Source organism: Moschus berezovskii, chromosome 12 (assembly GCF_049115385.1).
Source record: "Moschus berezovskii isolate FMDL1 chromosome 12, NW_MosBer_1.0, whole genome shotgun sequence".
Lineage (NCBI taxonomy): Eukaryota > Metazoa > Chordata > Mammalia > Artiodactyla > Moschidae > Moschus > Moschus berezovskii.
In genome coordinates this window covers 33,552,737-33,575,855 of record NC_142471.1, presented here as the reverse complement: position 1 = coordinate 33,575,855, position 23,119 = coordinate 33,552,737, and the positions used below count along the sequence as shown (strand labels likewise).

Below are 23,119 nucleotides of genomic sequence, written 5' to 3'. Positions count from 1 at the left end.
TGAGGGTTTCTGTGTGTTTTACTAGTATCCACTCTATATCGCTGTCTCGCAATGTGTACATCTACCTTTTCCCTGGCATAGTATGCCTCTAGTTTACTGGAAATGTGATCCAGCATGGAAGAGAAGATTCTGTGTTAGTGGCAAAACGGCCTTTGTCCTCTTGTACTGGCAGCAAAGAGGGAGGGTCCAGAAAAAGAGCTAAAAAGTAATAATAATAAAGTAGAAATAATAATAATAGAATTTTCCATGTAGTTCAATAATAATAATGATACAGAAGGCTGATATAGTTCATGCCATATTGAAATGAAGAATCCAATAGGTATGACTATATGAAAAGAGAACATTAAAGGGACTTAAAAAAATTTAACCACTAGTATATAGTAATTGGTACGTAATCAGTAGTAATTCTTATTTTAAAATAATGAGTAAAGGAAAGGGAAAAAGTCCAGTTGAAGATATCTTTATGAAGTAACTACATAGGGGGAGAAAAGCTGGTCAAGGTAGGCTTCCTGGAGGTGGTGAAGGAAGGGCAGGAGCTGAGCTGAGGGCAAATCGAGGGGACAGCATGTCTTAAGTGGTTAAGACTTGGTGGGAGCAGGGATGGGAATCAGCAAGTGCCACTCTTCTGTGTTAGAAACCGGCTCTAACTGCTGCTCTCTTTGGCTGAATGCACAGAGCACTATATGTTTCCATGGATTCTTTGAGAAGTGAAAGTATCAGTCACTCAGTTGTGCCCAAACTCTTTGCAATCCATGGATTCTCTGTCCATGGAGTTCTGTAGGCAAGAATACTGGAGTGAGTAGCCATTCCCTTCTCCAGGGGATCTGCTTGACCCAGGGATCAAACCTGGGTCTCCTGCATTGCAGGCGGATTCTTTATCATCTGAGCCATCAAGGAAGCTTTGGACCCAGGTAAGCTCTCAGCATCCTTTGCTCTGAGATTGAATGGCTCATAAAATGGTAGGAAGTTGAAATAGTAGAGAACTGGGAACCTTGAAAACTCTTATTTTGACAATGTTTTCCGAAAGCCTCTTAATCTGTAACTTTTGGTCACATCTATCCCAGAATCTTGTTTTCCCCAAATTTAAGTAGATCAAAATGACCTTTAGGATTGATACAGCTCAGTAGTATGAGTCCCTCCACCGTGTCAATCAACTGTTCTCAGCCCATGAAGATGACATGAAGTTGTGAGGTTTCATGCTTTTTCTTTCATTAATTTATAATTTTGGTCATTTTTTCCTCCTTGCACAAATAAAACATATTTACTTTAAAAATTTAGCCACTATGTATAAACAAAAAGAAAACAAATACACATTCCTTCTAATTTTAGCATTCAGACATAAAAAAGTTAATATTAGTCTTGTTTCTGCAGATATAAATATTTTACTCCTCTAAAATGAATCACGCATAATAGTATGTACCTGTTGTTTTTTCCCCACACAATTTTATCATGACTATTTTTTCCATGTCATAAAATGATTTTCTGCATTATTTTTAGTGGATGCATACTTGACATAATCAGTTTCATAAAACTGGATATTCATGCTGTTTTCATTATAACATTGTTACTTAATAACTACAAATGAAGAACATAACCAAATCTTTAATATGAAGAAATATTGGCTCTACAATATATTTTTAGAAGTGAAATTTTTTAAGCCAAAGGGTGTGTCAGATTTTAAGTCATTTGATCTGTATAGCCAAAGTATGTCTTATTTTTAAGTTGTAAGATGAATTTGGAGGAGGTAAAAAACGATTGAGAAGTTGTGGAAAATTCATCATGACACCATGAACTTTTGCGCAAATGAAGATGTTAGACCAGGTGGATATTAGGTTTCTTTCCAAATCTGTGGTCTTAATCGTGCTTGAGTTGTTGCCAGTTTCCTCTCCTTCCTCCTTGCCTTCTTCATTCTTTCTCTCCCTCCCTCCCTTACTTTCTACACCAGCCCCTCTGAGAGACAGGTATTAAGAACAGTAAGCTCTTTAAGTTTACTTTAAGGAAAGAGACTGCTTGGAGAGACAACTCTTGCAAACATAGTTGTTTCATGTGCATGAGACCTAAGTGCTCATTATATCTTATGAAACTTCATGGACAAATAGCTATGGAGAACTTCGGTTGGTTGATTGGTTGGTTGGTTCAGTTTCCTTTGGTTTAATTTAGACCCAAACAGAAACTCCAAAAAAGATAAAGTACCTTGTTCAGCTTCCCACGGCTTTCATTCATTACAGTCTCTAGAAAAGGGTGTTGTTAAAAATATCAATGTTACTAATTATAAATAAAGAAATGGAGAGGGAAGTATTGACCCAGGTCTCATCCCTGGTCATTGGAAGTGAACAAGAAAGCTTCAGTGAAGATACAGTCACTTGTTTCAATAGAAACTCAGACATTCATGCACCATTTTACCAAGAAAAAAATAGAGATTTTTCTCAGTTACTGTACTGTTTTGGCATTTTTGTTACAAGTAATGGAAATCCAACCCCCAAAGGCTTAAATGAAAAGAAAGTCTTATAACTGGGGTGCCTCTGACTTTGGGCACATTTGAGCCCAGGAGCCTATGTCAGAGCTCTGTCTCATTTTCTTTACCCTTGCTTGCCTTTGACCCTTGGTGAGCTAAATGGTCACCAGCAGCCTCCTACTTTTATCCTTCTTTAACATCTTTTCCATCAGGTCTTGAGGAGAAAACAGTTTGGCCCCAGTTGGAGACCAGCCATATGTCCAGGATGATGGGATGGATCTTGCTGGCCCTGAAGTCAGATTACCTGGCTTCCTGTTGCCACTGTTGTGGACAGGGTGGGAACAGAGTTTCCACACACATACCCCATCACCACCACCACCACCACCACCACACACATACCAAACACTGTGGAATGGGTTCCTCATGTAGAGAAAAGGTTTAAAGGGAGCAAGTAACAACAAAATCAGCTATTGTGGCTCTGCCACCAACTGGTCCGTGACCTTGGACTTAGTAACTTCTCTGCTCTGAGCCTCAGTGTTCTTCATCTGTAAAATGGAAGTAATGATTAAAGAGTTTCCAAAGTTCTTCCATCTCTAACAGAGTGATTGGCAAAGAGGCAAAAAGAGACCCAACTGGTGTAGCTTAGGTTCCTCAGAGCTCTTTATTAATATAATTTATAAAACTTTGACTTTAGGCTCTAGGTAGGGAACAGTTATCAACTCCAAGCTCATGAGTTTCTTGGAATAAAGCAACAATAACACAGTTGAAATTAGCAAGGGTGTTCTCATCCTCCTTTTTCCCCAGCATTGACTTCCAATAACCTGTCGGGGGCCAGCACCACCTCCTGCTTCTAAGTGGAGAGTAGTCAGAGTAGCCTTTGGCCAGTGTCAGGAGAAGTTGCTGCCTTGACAAATAATCATTTTTTATTGAATCAACACTGGTCAGCTCCTGGCTGTCATGACTCAGGACTCCAACTTTGTGGAAAGCCACTGAAAACAACTATGAAAAAATATTACAAGGTTCAACTGGGGTTTTCCCTTGGCCAGATTTCTCTTGCAGACTTTTCTAAAAAAATCTATTTCCCAATCAGCCTATGCATGTGGACTTTTCCCCCACAAGTTAAAAAGCAATCATGCTTCTATATACGGAATTTTCTTTACTTCAGCTGCTGAAGAATTTGTTGGAATACATACTGCAAAAATGACTGCTGTGGCTATTACTGTACTTGCTCAGGGGAGCTATTCAGATGCCTCATTTATTGGAGCTTAATAGATTAAAAGTCCAAATTGAGTCTCATGATATAAGCCTAATCAAGTTCTAATCTGCATAATTTTCCCATAAGCAGCAATGGGAAATTTGGATAATTTATGTTTCAGCAGTTGCCAATCATGTGTTAAATAGCATTGTTGCATTTACTTATCAAAATATTTTTATTGATCTTCACTTCATCTGACATTTGGCTTTGGGTTTTTTTTTCCCCTGGCATTAACAGGAAATTTAATTCATCTCCTAGATGATGTAATATGAGATGTTTCTCTTGATTTTAACATGTCTTTATAGATCATTTTTAATGGTGATCTTTCCCTTTTACAACTTCATATTGAATACCTGTCTCAGCAAACCTAGATGAGTCTGCCTAATTTATTTCTCTAGTTTAACGTAGCATATGGATTTCTAACCATCATTTATATGCACACAATAAAAGATAATTTGCCCCACCATTTGAACCAATTCCTTTATGTTAAATCTATGGGGGCGGGGGAGGCACTTACCTTCCTTTCTCCATCTATTTTAGGGGAGGTGATTTATAAGAATTTCCATCTCCCTCTCTCCCTGGAAAAGCTTGGGGATTTAACCAGGGAAGATTTAGAAAGTACTTTGTGTTTTCCCCCACGGAAAAGTACTGTAATAAAGCATTTATTATATGTACTGAGTTGTGCATGCTACCATACCAAAGCAAGTTAAGCATAACTGCAATGGGTCCCAGCTGTTATCTGCTATTGTTTAAAAGTGAAAACAATAAAAGAGTAAGACTGGCTCAGGCCTCCAACTTGCCTGCCAAGCTCAGCACATGAGAAAGGGAGACCGTCACAGAAACGGAGGCCATCACACATGGAGGGAAGGGAGCATGGAGCAGGCTAATCCTTGGTCTCTGAAGTCAGACTGTCTGGCTGTAGCCCCCTCGACGTGCCACTTACCAACTGGGATGCCGAAGGAAGTTATCTGACTTCCTCTGAATCTTATTTTTCTCATATGCAAAATGGTAGTATTCACAGTTCCTGTACTTATAGGGTTGTTATGAGGAATAAATGAGGTGGCCTGTGGAAAAAACCCTTAGCTCAGCTTTGGCATGTAATAAGAAAGAATGTGCCATGGCCTCCATTAGAGGAGGCCCTGGAGTCCATTTACCTAGGTTCAGATTTAGATCTACTTAGGCTAGATGTATCCTCTGGGGCAAGCTGCTTAACTTACTGTTCTTCAATCTCCTCATCTGTAATACAGAACTATCTACATAGGATGGTGGTAAGAACTAAAGTTAAAACAAGAGCAGGTTTTGGTACATGGTATTTCAGTCACTAAGTCATGTCTGACTTACAACCCCATGGACTGTAGCCCTTCAGGCTCCTCTGTCCAGGGAATTCTCCAGGCAAGAATACTGGAATGGGTTGCCATTTCCTTCTCCAGGGGATCCTCCTGACCCAGAGAACCTGAGTCTCCTGCATTGCAGGTAGACTCTTTACTGACTGAGCTACATTTTATAATCCCAATCTATAGGATAGGATGTTGGTAAGAATGAAAGTTAAAACATGAGCAGGTTTTGGTACATACCGAACACTCAGTAAGTGTTGGATTTTACTTTTTTTTCCTTAACGTTCTATTTAAGCCTGGCTTCTTCATTCTCAGTTATCTTAGTCTAGATCTAGAACATTCTTACCTTTGCTTTGTGTTCTATAAGGAACATGACATTGAGTCTTTCTCATTTTTGAATTTACTCACAACTTCATTACCCTGGAACCCTTTTCTAGCCATTCCCTCTGGTAGATCTTATCTGAGTCAGAGCCTGTCATTTCTTGTAACCACAGATGCTCCTTGGATGCTGCGTCTGTATGCCTGCATGCAGCAGGTACCCAAAACAGTTACTTTAAAAAATGAAACCTTAATAATCTTGCTATTACCGAGTCTCTTCTCCTTGAACCTTTTGGGCATAGGCCAAGTGTTGTATTAAATTCTTTCATGTGAAGCCATCCAAACAGAAATGCCCTTGTCATATTTAACTAGAGGTCAGTTAACCTTCCAGTAACTTCCCTGATACAGACCAAGTGCTGCTCACCAATGAATAACCAGTCATGAAAAAAGCATCAAGTACTACAGATTTTGTTGAGCTGAACCCAACAGTGGTGTATGTGATTGAGAACACAGATGTCGGAAAAGAATGTAGAGAGTAGTAAAAACCATTTCAAAAGCCCAAGAAGGAAAATGGGAAAGTTCATGTCCTTAAATAAATAAAGGAAGTGAAAATTAAGTCTAGAAAACAGAAGACTCCAGAGACCTTGCAGTTACTATAATGAATTAAGAAGCTTTCTTTCATGAGACTGGACACCAGTCTTTCAACATACTAAAAAATATCTTAGCCATCTGATATCCAAAATATTCCTTCCTTAAATATTTTAGGCCATATTTTTAATCACTGAATTGATCTGATTATTTCTACTAAAATATGTTCACACTACTAATGCCTCCCATTAGTTCTTCAGGATTTTCTCAATGTGAAAATTCCTTTTAAAAAATCTCTACCAAAAGCTACCTCAGTTCTTTATCCATAGGGAAGAGGGAAGCAATGAAAGCTGTCCCTTGCTACAGATATTTACTGTTTACTTGGTAAAATATTAACATTGGTAGTCAACATTTTAAAGTTTTTGCTCCATACCAGACATTGTACTAGATGTTTTGAATATACTATTTCATCTTATTCTCACAACTTCCCTGTATAAGAGGTAATTCCAATTTAGAAAAAGATACAGAGGTTTGGAGAATCTGTGCTATGTTTGTGGTTATATTTCTTATCAGTAGATGAGCCAGAATTTAAACCTAAGACATCCGACTCCAATGCACGTGCTTTTAACTGTTCCACTCCACTCCTTCTGTGTGGGCCAGGCAATTTGTAGACAGTCTGGGATGCTTAAATATATAGAAAATTCAGGCTTTAACCTAAAGTTCTTCTACAGCATATGGAGTAAGCATGCTTGGCAGAGGGCAATGTTGGGCCCATTTCTGCCTGATGTCAAAGGATAGAACAAGTAATGTAAGCCCATCATATCTGCACCTGAAGATTGAAATGGGGTAGGGCTTTCAATGTAAGGCGATCAGGTAGTCTTTAAAGTTATCTTTGGCCCAGAACCTGCCTGTCATGTCTGCACCCAACAGGGAGAAATGGGAACACATCTAAAGAACCAGGAGGCCGTCTTGATAAGAGCTTGGGCTGTGGCTGTGCTTACTTGAATCTTTTCCTGATTGAGAACTTTTCATTCTATCCATCCAGTGCCAACACTCCTCATCATCTCTTCTGGCAAAATGAGTGTGTTTCTAAAATTAACTTCCTGAGTGTTAGTTCAACTAACAGAAGGAGCCTTTCCCAGTTTCACTATTGTCCAGTTGTAGATCAGGGTCCCTGGAGGATGCTCCATGTGCAAGGACTTTCACATGCAGGACCCTCTACATGCTTTATGGAGAGGGCCTTAAAGTTCAACCAAAGATGTTATCCCCTGCAGCAAACAAGGGAATCAGGGGCAAGACAGAGAACTGGATACAATTTAGACCTGCCCCTTTATCACAGCTGCTATGATGAATAGGGTAGCTGCCAACAAATGATACCAAAGGCCAAATTCACTCATCCCTTCGGAAGGAAAGTGCCTGATTTTCTATTCTTTTCAAGGTCACTTCAGGAATCTGGGTCAGTCCTGCCATTTCAAGCCACAGTTTTCCTGTATTAGACTCTCTAAGAAAGAAACAATGCTAATACATTCTGTTCCTCTTTAACACAACTCTCCAGGAAGGGTTAAAAAAAATAAATAAAATCTATTTCTTTTGTCTTTGCTTCTTGCTTGTAAAAACATGTGGCTATAAAAGTAGCAAATAATAAGTGGCATGACCATTGCTGAAGTTTTCTTTCCAACAAAAGCACCTTGTTTTTGGGGTCACATGTAGGAGAGAAAAAGACCTTTAATGGAGAGATGTCTTTGGACATCCACCATAGTTTGTCAGTTGCAGATGCTAATGGAACCAGGCTTGGTGACTGAAGGGGAAAATGGAATATGAAAGCAAAATGAAAGAAGCCTAAGAGGCAAGCATGTCATTTCTAAATGAAGGTTTCATGCAAAGGAATTGAGTCTTTTCACAGCTGAAAATGGAATCTTTAAATAAGATAAAATAAAAGGATGCTTTGGTTTGTTGCAGGTTCTGTAATGAAATACAGTTTTCCTAATACCGTGTGACCTGCATTTCTCCCTGTTTTATGGGTGCTATTCCTTGATGTACAAACCCGTATTTTCTCAAGTCAGCATTTGATGATGGATGTCAAAATACAGGCCATGTATTATGCATATAGCATTACCGATTTAAGGTGTTTACTTGTCAAGTTGAAGAAATTCAAAAACGTCACATCCACTGAATCTGCACAGCTGTCACTTGCAGTTTTTCATGCTTTTGAATGAAACTTCTGATGAAAACAGTTTAGTTTTCCCCTTCACTATTCTAGGGGAAGAAAACAGGTAGCATTTCAATTGCATGTTCTTGGTTATGTGAATGGCTGAAAACACACACTTTCCAAAGCTTAGAAAGACGGACCCTATATTGTCATTCAAAATTACTTAGCTGTGCACAGAGTATCAATATAAAGAATAAAATTAAGTGCAATCAGGGAGTGAATGGTAAGTGGAACTTTTTTTTTTCTTTCTGAAAGTATGGCTCTCAGTTGGATGATATTTATATACAGGAGAGCAGAAAATAGTAAAATTCTTTTATATTTTTCTGGCATCTCATGCAGGATGCACTTCCAAAACAACAGGCAATTACATGCACTTGTCATTTCATTTCTGGTAGATAAAGATTTACACATACTTTAATGCCAAAATCAACCCAATCTTGTCACATTCATGAGTAAGTAAGGAACCAGGTCACATCATCTTTGAAATTTTGTTCTTGAAAAATTAGCAAGTGACTTTGTAATTCCCTAATCCATTGATAAGCCCAGGTAGCCATCCACCAAAGGCAGAGAAAATAAAGTGAATGTGAGCTTCTGTCGGCCTGTTCTGTAAGGTGGAGGAGGAAGTTGGGCATGGTGGCCAGCATAGTTCTGGTGGTGCCACTTGCCGCATGCTTCACTTGGTAAAATTTATTTTCACCACATGAGCGTATGAAGAAAATAAATGTCTCATGTCTGTATGGCTACATCCATCCTTAAAGAGGCAGCCATTTGGCCTAGCTGGGATGCTTTCCCACCTTCCCTAAATTGAAGATATGGTTGGGCAAAATTCATTCTAATATGTATTGAGATTTTAGTCTGAAACCCAAAGAAGCCAAAACTGCAAAAATCAGAAACCAAATAGGCTACTCTCCTGTTTATTGTGCCCACATCTGCATTCTACCACGCGAAGTCTGTGTCAGGCACACTGGGAAGTTCAAGGGTCCACTCTAAATAGATAGCATGTGCATCAATCAAGACTATTTCAGTTGCAAGTCTTCACTGTTAGACAAAAGGCTTACACTATATATATATATATATATATAATGAGTGTGTATATATAAATGTGTATGTGAATGTGTGCTCAGATGCTCAGTCGTGTCCGATTCTTTGCAACCCTATGAACTGTACCCTGCCAATTCTCCTCTATCCATGGGATTCTCCCAGCAAGAATACTGGAGGAGGTTGCCATTTCCTCCTCCAAGGGGTCATCCTGACCAGGGATCAAACCTGCAGCTCTTGCATTGGCAGGGGAATTCTTTACCATTTGCACTACGTGGGAAGCTGTGTATATGTGTATATACGTAAATATTTAATACATAACACAAAGTACATAAATATGCACATATAAAATATCATTGTTTAACTCAACATTTAAAAAAAACTAAGATCACAGCATCTGGTCCCATCGCTTCAGGGCAAATAGAAGAGGAAAAAGTGGAAGCAATGACAGAGTTTATTTTCTTGGGATCCAAAATCACTGTGAACGATGACTGTAGCCATGAGATTAAAAAACACTTGCTCCTTGGAAGGAAAGCTATGACAAACCTATATAGTATATTAAAAACAGAGACATCACTTTTCTGACAAAGGTCTGTATAATCAAATCTATAGTTTTTTTCAGTAGTCATGTATAGATGTTGGAGCATATAGAAGGCTGAGTGCCAAACAATTGATACTTTCAAATTGTAGTGCTGAAGAAGACTCTTGAGAGTCTCTTGGACAACAAGAGATCAAACCAGTCAACCCTAAAGGAAATCATCCCTGAATATTCTTTGGCAGGATTCATGCTGAAGCTGAAGCTCCAATACTTAGGCCACCTGATACGAAGAGTTGACTCATTGGAAAAGACCCTGATGCTGGGAAAGATTGAAGGCAAAAAGCGAAGAGGGCAGCAGAGGATGACATGGTTAGATAGCATCACTGACTCAATGGGCATGAATTTTGAGCAAACTCCGGAAGACAGTGGAGGACAGGGAAGCCTGGTGTGCTGCAGTCCATGGGGTCACAAAGAGTCAGACATGACTTAGCGCTGAACAACAACAATCTCATTATTATGTATATAATATATATGAAATCTCTTTATATATATTATGCATTTTATATTATAATCTCATTTATAAATGTATAAAATCTCATGTAGTAAAGAAATCCTGAGATCAGTTGGTTTTGGTTCTAGGGCTGGTTAATTCAGGCAGTAAGGAAAATTATGCCTGTCCTTCAAACTTTTTATCATTGGCTTCAGCCAGCTCATTAAGCTGGCTTGTCCTTGGCTAGTTCCCATCCAAGTTACAGGCACAGAAGCAATGCCCAGTGGATAAAAGAGAATCTCTTCTCTTGTGATTCTTTTTAAGGGCAAGGAAAGACTTCCTAAAGGCCCCAGGCAGATTTCCTCCCACTTTCTCTTGGCCAGAACCCAGGTTTAAGTCACTCACTGGCAAGAGAATAAATAATCAATTGGTTTAAGATAACAGTCAGGATAGGTTAGGATATGCTGTGGTAACAACAACAGTGCAAACATCAACAAAACAAATCTCAGCAGCTTAAAGCAGCAGAGATTGATTTTTCACTCAGAATGCTTTGTGTGTCTGGGTTATTTTCCAGGGCTGCTGCCCAGCCTTCATCTCCATGGTAACCCATGTTCTCACTGTTGCCACAGCCTGGGGAGAGGGATGGCAAGTCAAATACTTATACCAGAAGTGTTGATATGCATTGTCCTGTTTGCTTTTCATGGGCCAGAGCATTTCCTATCACATGGTCATGTCTAACTTCTCAGAAGCACAGAGGTGCAATTTGTGTGGAGGGAACAGAAATCTGTGAGCAAGATCAATAACTGGTGTAGAGACTGGTTTTTAGGGATCTGTCAATGTGGGTTAGAATTATTTATAATAGTCTCATACTTTGTTCTTTTGAAAACAACTCATCAGAGTTTATCCTGGGAGTGTTAATTTTTGACCTATAAATAATGCTTTTTTTTTTTTTTTTTACTGTGTATATACACTGTACTCTATTATTTCCAAGTTTTGCATGTTTTTGATTTTTCTCCTTCCCACTAGGGTTCACACCTCCAGGAATGGACCGATCCTCACCAGATAACAGCCCGGTACATGGGATGTTACGCCAGCCCTCCATCACAACTGGGGTCAACATCCCCATCATCACTGAACTAGGTAGGAGTGAACGTCATCTTTGGGTGGATATTTTTGATCCTCTCTTCCAACCATGAAGGATATGAGGAGGTTGGCCTGTCTCTTAGCTCTCTCACTGTGGTAGGCTCTAATGGTGTATTTTTTTGGAGGGAGTAGGGGAAGAGTATGAGTAGAAATATGGCAGATGACCCAGAGGAAAACTGATCTATCTTTCCTCTGAGATGAATAGACAGTTTCCTGCATGCTGGTCACTGTTTGGAAAGGGTCATGAGATGATGGGTTGGAGACTGGGGCATACATTCGGGAATGGGGAGGAAAGGAGGATAGGTATAGTCCAAGGGTTTTTTCCCAGTGATTCTCATTGGAAGCATCTGTGGAAGTTCCCTCCCCTGAGGTACAAAGCCTCAGGCCTAAGCCAATCCCATTTTGAGAACTGCTTAGAAACACTGGCCTGATGTGTGATAGTTTTACATTTAATCTATTCTAGTCAAACTCTTCAGCTAAAAGGCATTTTCAGTGACTGTCACCCTGGTCCAGAAAAATGACAGGGTTTTGAGGGCCACGATCATTGACCGGTGGGATCCAGCTTTTAACCTGGCCATGGCATTTCCTGCTATTATTTGTGAATTTGCAAAACTGCTACGAGGTCTCTTCCCCCGAAGATAAACACTTAACTACCTATGGTCCTGGGTCCCTTTACTTCAGAATGCTTTCTCTGTTATTCCCTCACTCTTTTCTTTTTCTGTACTTTCCTCCACTCCCTTTCCCCAACCCTAAATGCTGTATCCAATTAGCTAAACCTGGCAAGTTGCCTTTGGTATCAGTCAATCAGGAAAAAAACAGTGGGACGCACATTCTAATGATAACCGAACTGGGTAAGAAGCACTGTTTTCTTTCACATCAGTATCTCCTTTTGTTTGTGGTTGGTGTTTCCGACTATCACCAGCTTGTTTTTTATTTCACCGGCTGTAGCAGAACGGCTACCCCATGGCACTGCTTTGAATGTGTTTTATTTGTGGCTCTGGTTGGAATCGACTGTCTTGTTCTGGCCTTTCTTAATGATTTTTTTCCCCACACAGCATCAGTAAACCTTTGATCACACCCATCTGACCTGGCAGTTGTTTCCAAAGCATCTTCGCTCTAATTCATTTCCTTTAGCTTGGGCTTTCCCCCCACCCATGTGTCCCCCTGCTCCTCCTCCCACCTTCTGCCTTCTATTCCTCTTCCAACACACTGTCAGTTTGACTGACATGTCTTCACAACTCTCAGAGGAAGTCAAGGGAGAAATATAAAAATTTTAAGATAAGAAACCTAAGATGGTGCCTTCCCTCCAGCTGTTTATTTTCCTTTATTCTGACTTTATTTGCCTTTCTTTTTCCCCCCTACTTGGCCTTTTCTCAGAAGCTCTGGTTTCTGAAGCCATAAAAGCAGCAAGTTCCTAGGGGACCCTTTCTTACTAAAGCCAGGTCTTAAGAAAGGATGCAAAGGATGAGGTTAGCAATCACCAAGGCCCAGCCCTGCACTCTGACCCCCACCCCACTGGCCCAGAGTCCTCTCTGGGAGATTCAGAGAGGACTCATCTAGAAGATAAAGGGCTCTGGTCATGACGGCATTTGTCAAACTTTTCCACAGTTCCCTATGACTTGGTTAATAACTCAATGAAAAGCACCCATCAGCAGCAGGTCTCAGAACTAGGGATTGATCTTCTAGAATAAGACAGCAAGTGCTGTTCAGTGGAGGGTGAATTGAGAGGTAGGGAGCACCTGCCTTCAAATGGCTCACAAATGAAACTCACATGCCGTTTTCTTGGCCCCAAAATATATTTCAAAATAAGAGAGCAGGCTTTTAACACAGTAATCTTGCTTGCCAGGTGTCTGGAAACAAAGGAATAAATTGTCCACCATTCAGCACTGTATTATTGTCGATGGAGCTATTTTTCAGGACAAATTGACTCAGGTCAAGGAGCAGCACACTATTTTATGTTTCTAACAGTAGGACAGGTGTCTTTTTCACGTTTAGAGAAGTTGGTTAAAAGCCTAGGGGTGGATTGCTCTTCTCAGAACTTTAGGTAAAAAACCCAGGGAGCTTGTGTGGCCCAGACCTCTAGGTGGAAAATTCATCCGGACATCTCTGTCTCAGAAAAATTCAGCAGTGTTTCAAAATCATCATTGCCAGGAATTTGTCTGTTTGGAATTTATGCGCTGCCAAATAACTGGAATATCTTGATTTGCGACTAGTAGAAAAGAAAAGGCTTGATACCCCCAATCTGTCCAACAATTCAAGTATTCAGTCAGCATTGAGTACCCTAAAGGCTTTGTCCCTTACCAGATTTCTTTTATGAACTCAGAGAACCTTCCATGTGTTCACTTCACCTTCACCCTCTACCTTAAGACCAGTTTTCCTCCTGGGCATACCACTTTTGGCACTTAGACCATCATCCTCTGACCACCTCGCCTTCCTTATCCCCACAAATATTTACTATCTACCTACTTATTTTGAGATGTCTTTGCATCGCACCAGGCCAGGTTCCAAAACACAAAAGATGCCAATGTCAAACAAACTCGTTAAACTGGGTAGTGTATCCCAGTCTTTGTGTACTTGAAGAGTCCCGATTGATGTTAGCAGGTCAAAGGATTCTAGAAGGTCCACATGAAGGAAATTTGTCTGAAGCTCTTTAATCCATTTCTCAGTTGTATTTGAGTACCAACTCTTGAGGGTGATTGTTTTCCTCTCTTAGCACCCACGTAATTATTGTTCTGTGAAATAGGCTTCAGGTAATACTGGCTAGGTAACCTAGAAGGTGCCTGGGATATTAAAGCTGGGCTTGTGCCCTGGAGTTTTTTCCCAAAGATTTGAATCCCTGACTGGCTGACAATCTCCAGTCGTCTGTCAGGTCTAGAACCAAACCCTCCCTATCATCTTGAGAAGAGGTAACCCACAGGTCCTTTAGGGAGAGTCCATGCACATGCCCTCCTCAGCTATAATTAAAACCGCATCCCTCTGCATCTTGTCCCAATTTCACATTTTCCCATTCACAAAGCAGTTTAGTCTTCTAAACTGTGACCCACAAAATATTTCTGGCTAAATGGCGTGAGGAAAGGAAACACCACGTGACTCTGGTAGGATCCTTGAGCAAGGCCTTCCTTGGGTCTTCTGAGAGGGGCAGAGGGAGGCTGGGAATTTTCATAATTTCATGAGCTCACAAGAAAGGCTACTATTTATCAAGATGCTGAACTGGGCTCACCAAGGAGAATCTCATAGGAACCTCCTAACGGCCTATCAGGAAAGTTGCTAATAGTTCCCCCATTTTACAGAGAAAGAAACTAAGGTGCAGAATGATAAATGCTTTGCTCAAGAGAATTAGTGACAAAACCTGAATTCAGAGTTCACTTGTTAGATCCTGGATTTTGCATTTTCACTAGCCTGTAACTTAAGTGCTGCTAAGACAATGCGGAGCCAGATGTGATAAACTTTGGAAGAACAGAGAGCAAAAAATTTTTCCCACTAGGATCTTTCTCCAGGGAAACAGGATGGTGTCATTTAAAAATAATTCCATGCCCAGCCTTTTATCCTATTATCACTTATTCTACTTCATATGATAAACAAAAGTTTTTTTAAAAAAGTTCTCTCAAAAATTCCTTTTGGAAAAAAAAAAAACAATAACTCTAGAAAAGAGAATTAGCTTTAGAAAGGATTCAGAAAAAGGAAACCTCATCTATTCTTTTTCTAAAAGCATGATAATTATTCCAGAAATCACAAGTGCTCATCTCCTCCCCCACCTCACACCCTCCCCCTCACCATTACTTGCTCTGCAAAACTGATAATTTCTGAAGCCAAGATGGGAATGGAAATTAATTTGTCATTTAATTTTTAATAAGTTAAAGACATCTCGGTGACACAACCAATCAGTCTGCACGTGCTTGCCAGAGGAGTCCTTGAGGAATCCTCAGATGGAAATGAAATACAACATCAAATGCTGTGTCTGCTTGAGCTGAGCACATAAAAGATTGAGCTGTTTAGAAGGGGAAAGGGAGAACGTGGGTGTCCCTATGCACCTTGGGATGCAGAGCAAGTCTCTGTCAGCCACAGCCCGAGACAGCCAGGGGTACATCCCACCTTGAGCTGCCTTTATACTGAACAGGATCTGTTGGATGTGGGCCTGGATTCAGGGCTGGACACCAGGCACTATCCAGATCCATGCCTGAGGCATGGTGGTGCCTGAGGGTGGATCCCTTGCTAGTTGCCTTTGCTATGCTCCTAATCTAAATGGCTTTCTTTTCCTTGTGGCTAAACTTCCCATCCCAGCATGGCTACTCATGGCTCCTCATCCTTGAAAAATGTTCATCTCTCAAAGGACTTGGCCACCAGAAAACACTTCAGAGTGTTTTTCGTCATGATCCTAAAGCTATACCAAAGAATTGACCAACACCAGTGTACTCTAGCTCCACCAGCTTGCCATGGAACATATCACTGATGTCTCTGCTCTCCAGGTCTGGGAAGCTTGAACAAGCACCTCAGAGCAGTCCATTGTGTCCCACCGACCCCTACCCGCGCCTCATCGACAGCTTCTCCCATGCTTCTCTTTCCTTTTCAGTGACCTCAGTGTTTCTAAACCTGTAGCCTGTTCTCTCTCTGACTCTACTGCCCACATGTAGTTTTTCAAGCTAACTCCTACTTCATACTTTTCCTAGTGAACGATACTAATGTTCAGTTTTTGGACCAAGACGATGACGATGACCCCGACACAGAACTGTATCTCACGCAGCCGTTTGCATGTGGGACAGCATTTGCCGTCAGTGTCCTGGATTCACTCATGAGCGCAGTAAGTGGGGGACATGGGGATGTGGGGATTGGGTGCCTCCAGTAGGAGCATGGGCTGGAGCTTGTGCTACACTGGAGAGCAGAACCATGCAAACTTGCCATCTGGTAGGAGATGCTGTTGTTAATCTAACTAGTACACAGATAAACACTTGATTATAAATTCTTGAAAGTGAAGGAAGCTTGTGAGTAAATATAGGTGAGCACTTGACTCAGTCTCGGAACTAGAGAAAGATTTCTCCAAAGAAAGAATATCTATTTTATGTCAGATCTGAACAATGGAGAGGGGAGCTTTTGTGGGGAAGGGTACCCCCCACAAAGAAGGACAGCAAAGGGAAAGACCTGCTAGGGAGAAGGGTACCTGCCAGGCTCAAAGGAGATAGGGAAAGCCTGGGTAGCAGGACCTGAGGGAGCAAAAGTGGGGGAGAGGCAGAGCTGGACCCATCGGACCTCAAAACCCATCTTCATGTTTTTGGTCTTTTTCTTGACAGCGGTGAAGAAGCACTGAAGGGTTTTAAGTTGGCAAGTGATGTGACCTGGTTCATGTTTTGTGGGATTGCCCAGGCAGGTGTGTGGAGGGTGGCTCAGGAGGCAAGATGACCACAGGAAGTCTGAGTCAGGGGCTGTCCTGCCCTGTGGAGTAGGATACAGCCCACAGAGCTGGAGGGAGGCGGATGTGTCTGAGTGGTGTTTGTCAGCAAAATCTGTAGGACTTGAACAGACTGAATATGGGCAAAAGGCAGAAGAGGACAGAGTGTCAGAGTGTCAAGGGTGACTCCTAGGTCACTGTCAGTCATGGGGATGGAGTCCTGGGAGAGGAGAGGAGAGTGTATGAGGCAAGGCCTGGCCGGGACTCTGCCACAGGGTAGGAGTGGACTGATGGCAGAGAGAGGATGGTGGGCTGGCTGAGGGATCCAGAGCATCTTCAGTTTCTTTTATAACTTGATATGCATCGAACAATCAAGGCATCTGTGTTTTCGCTTGTGAGACCAGAATCAAATGACAAAAAGTAGGTCCCATCTTGGGACTTCCCTCGTGGTCCAGTGTTTTTGACTCTGCCCTCCCAATGCTGGGGGGACCTAGGTTCAATTCCTGGTCAGGGAACTAGCTCCCTCATGTCACAACTCAGAGTTCTCATGTAGCAACTAAAGATCCCGCATATCACAATTAAGACCCAGCATATCTAAATTAAAAAATAAAAAAAAAAAGTAGGTGCCATCTTAAAGAAGCCGTCTTGAACTACAAAAGGCGAAGCAGACTAGAATGGGGATTATAAAGTATTCCCACTGAGTGGCTTTATTTACTATATAGAAAAATCTTCTTTTTGGAATTTTCAGCCTCACCATTTGTAAAAATACAGACATAGGCTAGATAAAAACTGACCTTTGGAGAATCCACACATATACACAAAAAAGTTTTATTGAACTCATTAAAACCGTAAACATAGCCCAGAGAGTTTTTATATACATACATTTCTTCAAGTGCTTAAGAAGGCTATTCTCCTGCATGTGTTAAACAACTGATGTGCTAATTATGCATTATTCTCATCTATTCATTAAAGCTAATCCCAGAAGGACCTCTATTTGAGGAAAGAAAAATCATAAAGCTTTCTAAGACTAATTTAAGTTATTCTATATTCCTGAATGTGGTCCAACTACAAGCATATCTTAGTGAAAAATCGGAATTATGCATTTAAAAATAAACATGAAACAGCATTCATCTGAATTAAGGTCGACTGGGCTTCATGCCATCTCACCACTTGCCAAGCCAAGGAGGAGAAAGAGCAAGAGATCCCTAGAGAAGGCCATCTTGGTTTCCCAGGGCTCATGACCTTTCTGATGGTGTGAGGATACTGAGCCTCATCTTTCTACCTGCCAGTGATGTTGGGCCCCGTTTGGGCAAACTCCCCAAGATGGCCAGAGGGCCTGATGGAAGCAGCAGGATATGCTCATTACGGTGCCGTATTCTCTGTAATAGGCCATGCAGTCTCCAAATCCAGTTACCAAACAGATTTTGGTAACTCCTCAGAAGTTTCATTTTACTTCTGATCCTAATCAGATTTCAGAAGACTGTTCTCACAAAAAGACGATGAAACTATTTATAGTAGATGTTTTTCAGAACTATAAAATACTTGATCTAAATTTCTAAAAAAATCCAAATTTACAAAATTGTTCCTATAGATCAGACATGCAGGATATTCCAGGTGAGACCAGCTACATAATTTGAAATGCTACTTTTTTGTACGTTACTAAGAATTTCAAAATGATGACAGCAGAGCACTGAACCAAATGAGGGGCTCTTCTGAGCATGCCCTTTGGGTGACAATGCAGGCCACACACCCAGCAAACCAGCCCTGGTTGCAGGGAATGAAAGGACTCAAGAACTTCACCTCTACACAGTCAAGGGGGCACATGGTGGCCATGGGGTAGGAGTGGGAGGACACCTAGATTTGAGTTGCATTACTCTCTCTACAGCAGCACTAGTTGAGTCAGTTCTTGGAAATTCAGCTGAGAAATCAAAGTGTGAAATTTAAAAAAAAATCTGTCTCTAATCTCGTTTGAAATGCAAACTGAAATGTTTGACGGAGCATGGCTAAGGTGTGTATGAATACAATAGCCTGCTAACAAAGCCGCACTTCTGAATTTCAGCCTGGGAAGAAGGGGTGTTGGGAATATAGTAACGCCACTGTATTGAACAGCAGCAGCATAATTTATTGAGAGTCCAGAACTTTACAAAGCACTTCATTATTATTATTTTGGACAATATTATTTTAGGCAGTAATATGAGTCAACCTGGTTTAAATGTTGAGGCAACACCTATTTAACTGATCTACAGTTGTGACTTCTCAAATCATAAAACAGGATGCCTGTCCACTTATTCCAGGCTTTGTTTTCATTGTCTGGGATAAGCAAGTTCCACAGTGAGGTCTCAAATTGGATCTGGTTCAACAGACCCAATTGGATCAAGAGCTTCGGATAACGGATTACTTTTGATTTTCTTAGCCTTCCACCACAATTGTAATTTATGAAAAAACAGGAGATTATCTAGTACCAAGGCAGTAACTGGAATATAAATTGAGAAAGTGAGAATCCAAACAGCAGGAGCCAGAGATAAGCTTCCATCTCAGGCACTTGCTAATGAGCAACATCAAAACATCCACACACACATCTCTTTAGATGTCTATGATCTCCTTTTTCTAGCACTCCTCCCCAAATTGCCATTTAATCATGTGTCTAAACATTCCCGGAATATTGTCCTTCATAACTCAACTCCTGCTGCTTACTGCTTCATTTGTGAAAAAGAACAATGTTCTGATTCATCACATGCATTCCCAGAACAGATAGTGATGTTACCAACATACCCTCCTGGCTTTCTCCTCTGAATCCACAGCAGAAACACATGATGAGAGGGAAAAAGTATGCTTATGGATATATGCCTCTGAGAAGAAGATCACAAGAAATGTATTTATCAGAGTCATCCAGTTTGTTGCTCATACATACATGAAAGATGAAAGAAAGCCTCTCAATGAAACTGGCACATGGGTGTTTAGATTTCTTTTCCATACAGCCCCCATTTTCCCCTAGCCTCACCTCAATTTGAGTTACCTATCCTAGAAACAAAAAAGTTAGTCAGGGCCTCAGGAGCCTGACTGCTTGCATGTGGATCCCAGCACTGCCACTTACTGTTTGCATAGCCTTAACCTCTTTGTGTCTTATTTTTCTCATCTTTAAAATGGGACTGCTAATAGTACCTGCCTCATAGGAGGGCTTCCCTTGTGGCTCAGCTGGTAAAAAATACGCCTGCAATGTGGGAGACCTGGGTTCAATCCCTGGGTTGGAAACATCCCCTGGAGAAGAGAAAGACTACCCACTCCAGTATTCTGGCCTGAAGAATTACATGGACTGTATGGTCCATGGGGTCGCAGTCAGACACAACTGGATGACTTTCACTCACTCACTTACCTCATAGGACTGTTGAGATGCCTGAATGAGCTACGGTTGTAAAGTGATTTGTTCATTGTTGTTCAGTCACTCAGTCGTGTCTGACTCTTTGTGACCCCATGGACTGCAGCAAGCCAGGCTTCCCTGTCCTTCACCATCTCCTGGAGCTTGCTCAAACTCATGTCCATTGAGTTGGTGATGCCATCCAACCATCTCATCCTCTGTTGCCCCCTTTTCCTTTGCCTTCCATGTTTCCAATAGCAGAGTCTTTTCAAATGAGTCAGCTCTTCATATCAGGTAGCCAAAGTACTGGAGCTTCAGGTTCACCATCAGTCCTTCCAATGAGTATTCAGGATCGATTTCCTTTAGGATTGACTGGTTGGATCTCCTTGCAGTCCAAGGGACTCTCAAGAGTCTTCTTCAACACCACAGTTCAAAAGCATCAGTTCTTCGGTGCTCAACCTTCTTTATGGTCCAACTCTCACATCCATACATGCCTACTGGAAAAACCATATCTTTGACTAGACGGACCTTTGTTGGCAAAGTAATGTCTCTGCTTTTTAATAAGCTGTCTAGGTTTGTCATAGCTTTTCTTCCAAGGAGCAAGCGTCTTTTAATTTCATGACTGCAATCACCATCAGGAGTGATTTTGGAGCCCCCCCGCAAAATAAAGTAAGCCACTGTTTCCCCATCTATTTGCCATGAAGTGATGGAACCAAATACCATGATCTTAGTTTCCTGAATGTTGAGCTTTAAGTCAACTTTTTCACTCTCCTCTTTCACCTTCATCAAGAGCCTCTTCAGTTCCTCTTCACTTTCTGCCATAAGGGTGGTGTCATCTGCATATCTGAGGTTATTGATATTTTCCTGGCAGTCTTGATTCCAGCTTGTGCTTCATCCAGCCCAGCATTCCTCATGATATACTCTGCATATAAGTTAAACCAGCAGGGTGACAATATACAGCCCTGATATACTCCTTTCCCAATTTGGAACCAGTCCATTGTTCCATGTCTCGTTCTAACTGTTGCTTCTTGACCTGCATACAGGCTTCTCAGGAGACAAGTAAGGCGGTCTGGTATTCCCTTCTCTTGAAGAATTTCCCACAGTTTGTTGTGATCCACACAGTCAAAGGTTTCAGTGCAGTGTTTAGCACATGGCAAGCTCCATAAGCATTTAGTGTTATTAATCAGTACGTTTTTGGGCACTTACTAAAGCCTAGGCACTATTGTGCATGCTGAGGACCCAGTATTTGCTGGAAGAAGAAAGATGCGGTCCCAGTTTGAACTGTCATTCTAGTGGGTAGTCACTCCCTAGTGCCAGTAGTTGTGTCGGGGGTACCTGAATTATAGCAGGTAGGGATAACTAGTCTGAAGAACACAAAATAGTTTGAATGGGTGTGAAGAACTACACTGAGAAACCAGAGGAGTACAGCTGAGGGTGAGGATCTTTAGCTTTGTGAGGCAGGGAGCTGACCCCTCTGTTTGCCAGAAATAACTAAATTTATGTTGCTAAGACTGGAGAATAGGACCTTCCGGAAGAGAGAACCACACGATTTACTTTGTTAACTGTACTTGCATGAAGGGCTGAACCCTTGAGGTGCATTATGGAAAAGGCTGAGTTCTCAGGCGGCCCAGTGCCCTGTGATGTTAGTTACATAAACAGATTCCTCCTCTGTGGCTCTCCTCCTTGAACTCCATTCCAGAGGCATCATGTAGATTGTTCACAAGGAGACAGGTAGCCCATGATCCACCCTGTGGCAGGTGAGCCAGCACCACTGTAGGCGTGATGGATGAACTCAGAACACACTACCGCTGTCATAATCAGGCCAGGCAGGGCTGGGATAGGAAAGAAAAAAAAAAAAAAAGATCAAATAGTTCTCATCCCTCGTGAAAGAAAAATACTAAAAATAAAAATCTACACCATGAAAACTAGCAAATATAAAAAATGGCAGCTATGACATGGAAAATGACAATTTTAGAGCAATTATAAACGAAAGGCAAAGTGCCATTAAAGTTAAGGCAATGTTATTAAAAGATGTGTTAATTTTCAGTTAAATTTTCTATAAAAGACCAATTAGTTTAAAAGGCTTGACAGCATTAACTGTGAAACATAAGCTCTGGTAATTATACTTTAAAAAAATAAAAAAGAGAAAGATGCTCCAGCGTGTTGGAGACACGGGCGCAGAGGGACCTCCATGGAACGGGCTAGATGGCGCTGTGGGCCCAGATTTTCCTACTGTAACCCGCCAGTCCTTTCCCCAGCATTTCTGGGTTTACTCCCCAAAGTTTAGAAGCTAAGGGGCCACTGGTGATCTGGGCCAGCTGATACTGGAGCTGAGAATGCAGGAGAAAGCATTGTTCTAAACTGGTTGTATTGTCAGCTGGTTGTTCTTTTTATAAGCTACCCTTTATTGAGTATTTGATGGGCTTCCCTGGTGGCGCAGTGGTAAAGAATCCGCCTGCCAATGCAGAAGACACAAAAAAGACTTGGGTCTGATCCCTGGGTTGAGAAGATCCCCTGGAGGAGGGCATGGAACCCACTCTAGTATTCATGACTGGAAAATCCCATGGACAGAGGAGCCTGGCGGGCTGCAGTCCAGGCAAAGAGTCAGACATGACTGAGCACACTGAGAATTTGTTGTTCATTAAAATTACATAAAGTATCTCATTTAACACTATCCAGTAATCTGGATTGGTTTGTTTGTTTTTAATTCCTTTTATATAGATAAGGAATCCGAAAACCAGAAAAGTTAGGCAACTTTCCTGTTGTCATAGCTATTGCAAGGAATTTTAAATAATAGCAACTAAATTCTGAAGTCTGTACACAGATCTAGAGGTGCCATGTTGCCATACTTAGGAGAAAGTCTGCCCAGACCAGATGTGGAATCCGGACCTTGGCACTGGGAAGAGGGGCTCCCATATTACTCTGATTACACCGGTGTCTGGATCCCAGGCACTGAGCAGAACCCTGGAGAATTCTGTTCTCTTTAGTGCCCCCAAAAACATGTGACACAAGA

General features: G+C 41.4%; 1 protein-coding gene across 15 annotated transcripts in view; it reads left to right on the top strand.

The window, feature by feature from the left end:
• Positions 1-23,119, top strand: part of KCNMA1 (potassium calcium-activated channel subfamily M alpha 1) — a 775,740-nt gene that overhangs the window by 723,365 nt on the left and 29,256 nt on the right. For 12 of the 15 annotated variants that reach the window (XM_088842058.1, XM_088842053.1, XM_088842054.1 and 9 more), the window contains 2 exons: positions 11,252-11,365; positions 16,036-16,166. In XM_088842058.1, the coding sequence (XP_088698184.1) occupies positions 11,252-11,365; positions 16,036-16,166 (245 nt within the window). Of the gene's footprint in view, positions 1-11,251; positions 11,366-12,138; positions 12,220-16,035; positions 16,167-23,119 lie in introns of all 15 variants that reach the window. The other 3 variants (XM_088842052.1, XM_088842055.1, XM_088842056.1) reach the window with 1 other exon arrangement.